Genomic DNA, 10374 nt, shown 5'->3' on the forward strand with positions numbered 1-10374 from the left:
GAGCTCTGGATCATCATGTGCCTTGGCTTCGAGTACATCTTCAATCTGAGGTCTCTCTTCCTTTGGATCTTCTATGGTGCTACTACCAGCAACACTTATTGAGTCTGAAGTGTCCCCATCTGTGAATATTCACTAACATGATCTGGTAGGGTGCTGAGATCACTACCTCGCTGTCTTTCTGAGCAATGTTCTACTCATCACCGTCATTGCTAAGTTTCAACAGTGACACCGATGACTTTCACCAGTCATGCAGCTCAGCAACACATGGGATCTTCTCAGGATATTGAAGTATCAACTCTTCTAAATTTGACTCAACCTCTTGTATCTCTCTCCTTGGAATGTCTCTGACTTGCTTAATTGTATGTGCAGGAGTTGGAATCTCATCTTCACTATTCTTCTCTGAGATACTCTCTTTAACTGTGATAGAGGTAACCACTGGTGGAGCTAATGATTTGTTCTTCACAAATAGTCTAGATACAATTGTAACACAAGTGTGGGCAATTGGTGACATGACTAAATTCCACCAGTCAGATAGCTGACTAACACAAGTGAATTTCTCCATATGTTGCTGTCTCAACTTAGCGTCAATCAGAGTAGATTCCTCATAAACCTCTTCTTGCAACTTTGACTCATTCTGAACAGTTTCATTGCCATGAGGTATTTGATCTGCTACTATGGTATCCATCTGATCTAGAGTGGTTGCATCATCTTGGAAAATATCATAATCATCATCAAGGATAATTGAAGTAAGATCAATGTTTCTATATGGAGGCTCTAATTCAGTTCTGAATGTTGTTGTCCCTGGAATGAAACATGCTGGTTTTGAATATTAGGCACCATGGATGATTTCTGTTCACTTATGGAACACATAGCTTCTGATTGCACACAGCTTGCAACCTTCGGATTTGAACTAGACATTTCATAACCCCATTGCATTTGGTGGAAGGCAATGCTCTCAATGAGAATAATTGCACCCTCAACGGTCTTGTTCATGATTGTTCCACAAGCTGACATATCAATAAGATCTCTTGAAGCATGTGTCAACCCTCTATAGAATATCTGAAGCACTAACCAATCCTTTTGCCCATGATTAGGACATTTTCTAAGCAAATACTTATATCTCTCCCAAGCTGCATACAAGCTCTCACTTCCATCTTGCACAAAACTGTCACGAATTGCAGCTTGCTTGTAAAGTGGAAAATATCTATGCAGGAAAGCTTGCGAAATATCACCCCAAGTGTATGATCTTGATGGCAAGAATAGTACCAGTCCTTAGCAGCATCTCTGAGAGAGAATGTGAACAACATACACTTGATAGCATCTTGGGAAACGCCATGGTACTGGACTGTATTGGCATACTCCAGAACATTACTAATGTGCTCATGAGGGTCTTCATTGGGTAATCCTCTAAACTGATTCTGCAAGACAAGAGCAATAAGTCCAGGCCTCAAATCAAAATTTTCGGCCTCAATAGATGGCCAAATTGGCCCTGTCATCGTGTCCAAACTACTTGGCAACCAAAGATCACGTACTAAAGCCATATGTTCAAGTGCAACTGTCAATGAGCCTACAAATAGTAAGATATCCTACACACGCTCACAAACATCAAAGACTGGTGAGAGGGTTAGTACCCTAATAAGACGTAGGAACAAAAAGTAAAAAGGTACAAGAAACACAGAAATAAATTTGACTGAAAATTTTAAAAAAACTATACTAAGCCTAGTCTATAGCTTCACACAATCGCTCGATGCTAGTCCTCTGCAACAGCGCCAAAATGATCAATTGTAAGTACAATGGGATATTTCACCCAAACTGCAAGTGTCGTGTTCTCCACAGGGACTAGGCGACGGCAACAACGCTCGGCTAATGCTAGGCGACAGAATTTAGATGATGATTGCAAGGAAATATATGCCTAAACTAACCAAAGTTGACGACAAAGAAAATGACAAAGTAGCAATGGAAGGTTCAGATTATCTCAATAACTTTTTGGCATTTTCATTAAACTTGAGAAATAAAATGCTAACACAAGTAATCGTCAAACGGCTAGGAAATTAAAAAGACCTGATCATATATATATAACTATCTAACATTTAGCAGAAAAAAAATAAGGTTGCAGGACAGAACATAAACGTATTATATCACAGGCACACACATATGTATATATCACACATACTTGAGTTAACACAGACTACAAAATGAAACAAGTTCACAAGGTTGGATACACATATGGTGACAGATAGACCACAAATACACAGCAAGAACACTTCAACTAGTGAGAATACACAATCTGTGATATAATATTTATAAGTAAGAAGCTGAACAATTGTCAGGTTGCAAGATCTTATCAAATCTGAATATTACATGTACTACACGTCTCCAATTACAGAAAATTCAAAGAAGAGAGAGGGAAAGAGATAGCAGCGAGCAGAAGAGAGAAGGGGCAGCAAGCAGTGGGGGTTGAGATACAGAGAAGAGAATCAGCAAAGGGGTGTCATCCTGAAGCAGAAGGAAGCAGCAGGGGACTTGAAGAAAAAGCAGCAGCGTGGGGATGGAGAAGAAGCAGCCGTGTTAGGGGAGGAGCAGCAGCAGATTCTTGGGTTTGAGAAAAGCTTCAGAAGAAGTGCAGCAGTAGTGTTAGGAGACAGGGGCAGCAGCAGAGTATAGAGAGCAGAGCAGCAGAATATCGAGGGGAAGAAGCAGCAGCAGTATAGGCGTGGAGAGAAGAGCGGCAGCAGTTTGGACGTGGTGGGGAGAAGAAGATGAGCAGCAGGGTGAGGGAGGTGCGCTGGTTGGTGGCCCACCGGTGATGCGGTGGCGCGGTGGAGCTGGTGGTGCGGTTAATGGTGCAGCGGCAGGTGCTGATGGCGTGGTAGCTGGAGGCGATGATGGTGTTGGAGGAAGGAGGTTGTCTGGGTGGCGCGCCACCACGATGGCCTGGCTGCGGCAGCAGCCGGAGGTGGAGAAGAAGGCGGGAAAGAGATGAGATGGAGAGATGTGCCAGGCCCCTTGGGGAATAGAGGCATTCTAGGGATTTTGTTCCCCTCGATCAGATCTGCTGCTTTGCTCTTTGGCCCTTCTACTTCTCTTCTTTCTTCACAAGATGGTCCCTCCAACTTCTTTGGCACGCCCCTGGTTACTTCTTTTCTTCTCGCTCAGGTCCTTGATGTATTTCTTTCATGCCCTTCTCCCTTCTCATTAGCCATAAAGTCAGAATCTTGACGATTATAGTGCCTTTGCGCACTTTTCTGCAAAATAATCACATGACGAGTAAATGATCTTTTATATGATTTTCATTCAAATATTCAACATTTCACAGCAAGAATTGATGGTCATATCTCAATAAATCGCATATTTGAGTGCCAAAAGATGTATAAGAAGTGTGCTTATCAAGTTCCCCCACACTTAAATCTTTACTTGTCCTCAAGTAAAGGCATATGACACGAACTCGATAGTGAATAGAGAACTGACTAGAGAATGCCAAGTGAAGTAGATCTCTAAACAATGCATGCTTTGGACTTAGCTAGTGAAAATTAATAGTTAGGAGTGCTTCAAAGCGGTAGGATACTGGTAGACTTGACCATTTTAAACGTTTACAATGATAAAAGAAGATCAACTAGTTCAAATGATGATTGCGCCAAAGGTTCCTAAAGAGAGCATGATCCCAAGAACAAAAACAACATAAACTTGTGATCAGATCACTTATTTATAGAAATAAAGCAATGGTAATATTTTATCAATCTCACCAAAGGAACATACCACCGATCCCGAGAACATGGTATACACCCGGCTCGACCAATTATTAGTTTTTTTGTTTGTCTCCCCAAAGGAACATACCACCAATCCAGAGAACACCTGGTTCGACAATTACATTTTTATTATTAATTACTGCCCAAGCTAACCCAATTTCACGTGCCACCGATCAAGGGAACATGACATGCTACTGTAGGTAGTCAGACTTATTTATTCATTATTACTTATCTTAAATGAACAATGCATAAGCACAAAAACAAGAATCATCACTTCTCCATGTCTGGTTCACATGCTACCGATCCAGGGAACATAGCATACTAGTCCATAGTGGTAAAGTGATTGCTCTCAATGGGAACACAATAGGCACAAACTCAACATCTAAAACTTAATGATCTAAGTGTATCAAGGTAAAAGCAGAAAATGATTAAGTTTACTAGTGCACTAGGGATTTGAGCACTCAAAACTAATAGCTTTCACTACTTTCAGCAGAGCAAACAGGGTGTAGATCACTAGTTTACAAGGCATTCAACAATCAGTTCGCATATTCTCATCAAGCACCATATGTCAAAGGTGAAATTCAGTGGGACAACATTTAAGAAATGGCACAAGCAACCCAAATAGCAATTTAATTCAGCAAGCATCAATGGATGATGATTTCAAAATGGGTCATGAAACAGCTCACCGGGCTTTGATGATGTAGCACTCGCTCGATCACCTCACCAACTGCAGCTCCTCTCCTTTTGCATCTCAATCCTCATGCCTTCTCCAGCTTCTCTCTTCCATATGTGTGCCCCATTGCTTCTCCTCTTCACCGTGCTCTGAGTCCACCAGGGTCCCAAGGAATGTCACCTCGAACCTGGTCAGCATGAAGTGAACAGTGCAGAAGCAAAAACCTAAAAAGGTACTCAACAAAAGAGACAATGCGAGTGGTAGGGATAATACCCTCCAAGTCATCAATCGAGTGGCCAATTACATAAGCGTAGCTATAAAGCACATGTTTAGGGTGATAGAAATCAACAAGGTCAACACTAACATGAGGATGACATTTATCATTAAGCTCAAGACTAGTATGAGAATGATATGTTTCATTAAGCATAGGTCTAGCACGATGAAAGTAACTATGATCATCGCTAATGTGAGTAATGCCACTAACAAGGTATATATGATCATATCCAAGCAAATAATTTTTCAAATCTACTTTAACAGATGGCATCATGCAATGCAAGGTAGTAGCAAACAATTCATATGGACTCATATCATCAAGAGGATTAGATAAACCTGCTACATCACGCTCTTATGTGACAATAGGCAAATGAATTTCTGGTTCTTCAAGTTCATCTACAGCAGCTTCTTTTGCTTCTTCAAGAGTAGTAGATGAAGAGTATTCAACTTGATTACTTGGTTGTTCGATCTCTGGATCGTCTTCTGCCTTGGCTTCGAGTACATCTTCAATCTGAGGTCTCTCTTCCTCTGGATCTTCTATGGTGCTACTACCAGCAACACTTAATTGAGTCTGAAGTGTCCCCATCTGTGAATATTCACTAACATGATCTGGTAGGGGTGCTGAGATCACTACCTCGCTGTCTTCCTGAGCAATGTTCTCCTCATCACCATCATTGCTAAGTTTCAACAGTGACACCGATGACTTCCACCAGTCATGCAGCTCAGCAACACATGGGATCTTCTCAGGATATTGAAGTATCAACTCTTCTAAATTTAACTCAACCTCTTGTATCTCTCTCCTTGGAATGTCTCCGACTTGCTTAATTGTATGTGCACGAGTTGGAATCTCATCTTCACTATTCTTCTCTGAGATACTCTCTTTAACTGTGATAGAGGTAACCACTGGTGGAGCTAATGATTTCTTCTTGACAAATAGTCCAGATACAGTTGTAACACAAGTGTGGGCAATTGGTGACACGACTAAATTCTGCCAGTCAGATAGCTGACTAACACAAGTGAATTTCTCCATATCTTGCTGTCTCAACTTAGCGTCAATCAGAGTAGGTTCCTCATAAACCTCTTCTTGCAACTTTGACTCATTCTGAACAGTTTCATTGCCATGAGGTATTGGATCTGCTACTGTGGTATCCATCTGATCTACAGTGGTTGCATCATCTTGGAAAATATCATAATCATCATCAAGGATAATTGAAGTAAGATCAATGTTTCTATATGGAGGCTCTAATTCAGTTCTGGATGTTGTTGTCCCTGGAATGAAACATGCTGGTTTTGAATATTAGGCACTATGGATGATTTCTGTTCACTTATGGAACACACAGCTTCTGATTGCACACAGCTTGCAACCTTTGGATTTGAACTAGGCCTTTCATAACCCCATTGCATTTGGTGGAAGGCAATGCTCTCAATGAGAATAATTGCACCCTCAACGGTCTTGTTCATGATTGTTCCACAAGCTGAAATATCATTAAGACCTCTTGAAGCATGTGTCAGCCCTCTATAGAATATCTGAAGCACTAACCAATCCTTTTGCCCATGATTAGGACATTTTCTAAGAAAATACTTATATCTCTCCCAAGCTGCATACAAGCTCTCACTTCCATCTTGCACAAAACTGAGGATCTGGTCACGAATTGGAGTGTTAGAGTACGTAATGGGCCCATTAGGCCCATTATGGCGCTGCTAGAAGGAGGGCGCAAGAAGGCCGGCCGGGGGCCTTTTGCCCACGGCCGGGCAAGATGGAAGGATTTCCTTCTTAATTCTTGCTTGATTAGATTGATACATCTCCTCTCTTTATATAGAGAGGTTTACTTGACTCCCAAGCAAGGCTTACTTGACCCCTAAGAAAGCGACTCTTATCTCTAATTAACCCTAAGACTAACGGGCCCATTAGGCCCATTACGTACTCTAACACTACACCCCACCTGGACATGCAGCTTGTCCTCAAGCTGCAGCCTAACAAACTTATAACCATGACTCGACGCAACCCAAACCTAACACCTAAAAACAAGCCTTTTACATCTCGGCTTGTTTTATTATTCTCAACCTGAAATGGACTGGGACGATTTATTTTGGACCTCTTAACAAAAAGTGGATACCATCCGCACGTCGAACGTGCACGTGTACAGCCACCTGGATCCCATGGACACCATCTGGACAAAAGGAGTGCATGTGTATGGCCACCTGGAAGTGGTCGCAAGAGTGACCAGCAGAGGCGCCCTTGCGGCGCCCGGTGACGGAATGCAGTGGTGCTACGTGGTGCGTTGTTATCGGTGACACCATGCCTTCTTCCTGCCGGACGACTGTTGGTCTGCACCGCACAGGGAAGAGTGGGGGGCTTGCGATGGAGAATGACGAGGAGGGGTGCGTCCCCCCAACCGCCAATGTCGCAGACTTGGAGGTCGCTGCCCGTGGGGAAAACAGCATGCCCGCTGCCCGTGGGGGAAACCGCATGCCCAAGATCCCCGGCGGAGCGGATGAGATCGAGGTCCTTTGCGCAGCGAAGGGCAACTTGGAGGAGCGGCAGCTGCAGACCACGCATCTCCCGCACACGCCGACGCGCTAGGAGGCCGCGCGCAGTAGCCTGCAGCCTCACCGCCGCCGACACGTGGCAGGTAGCGATCCAAGACGGAAGCGGTGACGGCGACGGCGGGGACTGGACTTGGTGGAGCGGGACTCCCGCCGGCGCGGTCGATGCGGGGCCGGAGCTAACCGGCGGTGGCTGCGGCAGCGGCTGCGGCGGTGGCGCACCGGGCAGCGGCAGCGGCTGCTGCGGCGGAGCGCCGGGCGCGGCGAAGGCCGGCAGGAGCGGCGGCTGCCAGTGCAGCCAGGGCTGAGCGGTGGTGGCGATGGATAGCAGCTGCAGTGGCCCGGCGAGCGCGGCGAAGGCCGCCTGGTGCGGCGGCTGCCACGACAGCCAGGACGGGGCGATGGATGGCAGCTGCAGCGGCTGCTGCAGCAGCCCGGCGAGCGCGGCGGGGGCCGCTTGGTGCGGCGGCTGCCACGGCAGCCACGGCGGCGCGGTGGCGGTGATGGGCGGCGCAGCCGGGTGCGGCCCATAGGACCTGGCCAAGAACAGGTGGATCTCCTGGACCGCCTGTGTTAGGTCCCGCAGCGCCCCGGACACCTCCGGGGTGAGGACGACGGGGGCGGGCGCGACGGAGGATCCCGGCGCGGGCAGGAGCGGGGCGACGGTCGTGACCGGCAGCGGAAGAGACGGGTTGGGCAGCGGTGAAGACATGATCGAACCGAAGCTAGCTGATACCAAATTGTTATGGCGCTGCTAGAAGGAGGGCGCAAGAAGGCCGGCCGGGGGCCTTTTGCCCACGGCCGGGCAAGATGGAAGGATTTCCTTCTTAATTCTTGCTTGATTAGGTTGATACATCTCCTCTCTTTATATAGGGAGGTTTACTTGACTCCCAAGCAAGGCTTACTTGACCCCTAAGAAAGCGACTCTTATCTCTAATTAACCCTAAGACTAACGGGCCCATTAGGCCCATTACGTACTCTAACATGGAGCTTGCTTGTAAAGTGGAAAATATCTATGCAGGAAAGCTTGCGAAATATCACCCCAAGTGTATGATCTTGATGGCAAAGAATTGTACCAGTCCTTAGCAGCATCTCTGAGAGAGAATGTGAACAACATACACTTGATAGCATCTTGGGAAACGCCATGGTACTGGACTGTATTGGCATACTCCAGAACATTACTAATGTGCTCATGAGGGTCTTCATTGGGTAATCCTCTAAACTGATTCTGCAAGACAAGAGCAATAAGTCCAGGCCTCAACTCAAAAATTTCGGCCTCAATAGATGGCCAAATTGGCCCTGTCATCGTGTCCAAACTACTTGGCAACCAAAGATCATGTACTAAAGCCATATGTTCAAGTGCAACTGTCAATGAGCCTACAAATAGTAAGATATCCTACACACGATCACAAACATCAAAGACTGGTGAGAGGGTTAGTACCCTAATAAGACGAAGGAACAAAAAGTAAAAAGGTAAAAGAAACACAGAAATAAATTTGACTGGAAATTTAAACAAAAACTATACTAAGCCTAGTCTATAGCTTCACACAATTGCTCGATGCTAGTCCCCGGCAACGGTGCCAAAATGATCAATTGTAAGTACAGCTGGATATTTCACCCAAACTGCAAGTGTCGTGTTCTCCACAGGGACTAGGCGACGGCAACAACGCTCGGCTAATGATAAGCGACAGAATTTAGATGATGATTGCAAGGAAATATATGCCTAAACTAACCAAAGTTGACGACAAAGAAAATGACAAAGTAGCAATGGAAGGTTCAGATTATCTCAATATCCTTTTGGCATTTTCATTCAACTTGAGAAATAAAATGCTAACACAAGTAATCGTCAAACGGCTAGGGAATTAAAAAGACCTGATCATATATATATAACTACCTAACATTTAACAGAAAAAAACAAGGTTGCAGGACAGAACATAAATGTATTATATCACTGGCACACACATATGTATATATATCACACATACTTGAGTTAACACAGACTACAAAATGAAACAAGTTCACAAGGTTGGATACACATATATGGTGACAGATAGACCACAAATACACAGCAAGAACACTTCAACTAGTGAGAATACACAATCTGTGATACAATATTTACAAGTATGAAGCTGAACAATTGTCAGGTTGCAAGATCTTATCAAATCTGAATATTACATGTACTACATGTCTCCAATTACAGAAAATTCAGAGAAGAGAGAGGGAAAGATATAGCAGCGAGCAGAAGAGAGAAGGGGCAGCAAGCAGTGGGGGTTGAGATACAGAGAAGAGAATCAGCAAAGGGGTGTCATCCTGAAGCAGAAGGAAGCAGCATGGGACTTGGAGAAGAAGCAACGGCGTGGGGATGGAGAAGAAGCAGCTGTGTTAGGGGAGGAGCAGCAGCAGACTCTTGGGTTTGATAAAAGCTTCAGAAGAAGTGCAGCAGCAGTGCTAGGAGAGAGGGGCATCAGCAGGGTACAGAGAGCAGAGCAGCAGGATATCGAGGGGGAGAAGAAGCAGCAGTATAGGCGTGGAGAGAAGAGCGGCAACAGTTCGGACGTGGTGGGGAGAAGAAGATGAGTAGTAGGGCGAGGGAGGTGCGCTGGTTGGTGGCCCACCGGTGATGCGGTGGCGCGGTGGAGTTTGTGGCGCGGTTGATGGTGCAGCGGCAGGTGCTGATGGCGTGGTAGCTGGAGGCGATGATGGTGTTGGAGGAAGGAGGTTGGCTGGGTGGCGCGCCGCCATGACGGCCTGGCCGCGGCGGCGGTCGGAGGTGGAGAAGGAGGCGGGGAAGAGATGAGATGGAGAGATGTGCCAGGCCCCCTGGGGAATAGAGGCATTCTAGGGATTTTGTTCCCCTCAGTCAGATCTGCCGCTTTGCTCTTTGGCCCTTCTACTTCTCTTCTTTCTTCACAAGATGATCCCTCCAACTTCTTTGGCATGCCCCTGGTTACTTCTTTTCTTCTCGCTCAGGTCCTTGATGTATTTCTTTCATGCCCTTCTCCCTTCTCATTAGCCATAAAGTCAGAATCTTGACGATTATAGTGCCTTTGCACACTTTTTTGCAAAATAATCAAATGACGAGTAAATGATCTTTTATATGATTTTCATTCAAATATTCAACATTTCACCGCAAGA

The 10374-nt window shown here is 45.5% G+C and overlaps 1 protein-coding gene across 6 annotated transcripts; it reads right to left on the reverse strand.

The window, feature by feature from the left end:
• Positions 1-2270: 2270 nt before the first annotated feature.
• LOC125550955 (proline-rich protein 36-like) lies at positions 2271-9116 on the reverse strand. Of its 6 annotated transcripts, none has more exons than XM_048714094.1 (3): positions 5029-9116; positions 4433-4606; positions 2271-3852 (listed from the first exon to the last, which is right to left on the reverse strand). In XM_048714094.1, the coding sequence occupies exon 1, from the start codon at positions 7949-7951 to the stop codon at positions 6482-6484; it is 1470 nt and encodes a 489-aa protein (XP_048570051.1). In that variant the 5' UTR covers positions 7952-9116; the 3' UTR covers positions 2271-3852; positions 4433-4606; positions 5029-6481. The 6 variants fall into 6 exon arrangements, with proteins under 6 accessions (XP_048570051.1, XP_048570053.1, XP_048570049.1 ...); XM_048714096.1 differs by having other exon boundaries at positions 2271-3245; positions 3757-3852; positions 4433-9116; XM_048714092.1 differs by having other exon boundaries at positions 2271-4606.
• Positions 9117-10374: the final 1258 nt, after the last annotated feature.

Source organism: Triticum urartu, chromosome 4 (assembly GCF_003073215.2).
Source record: "Triticum urartu cultivar G1812 chromosome 4, Tu2.1, whole genome shotgun sequence".
Lineage (NCBI taxonomy): Eukaryota > Viridiplantae > Streptophyta > Magnoliopsida > Poales > Poaceae > Triticum > Triticum urartu.

Coding starts and splice junctions, on each gene's coding strand:
- LOC125550955 (XM_048714094.1), bottom strand. CDS start 7,951: ATGTCTTCACCGCTGCCCAACCCGTCTCTTCCGCTGCCGGTCACGACC.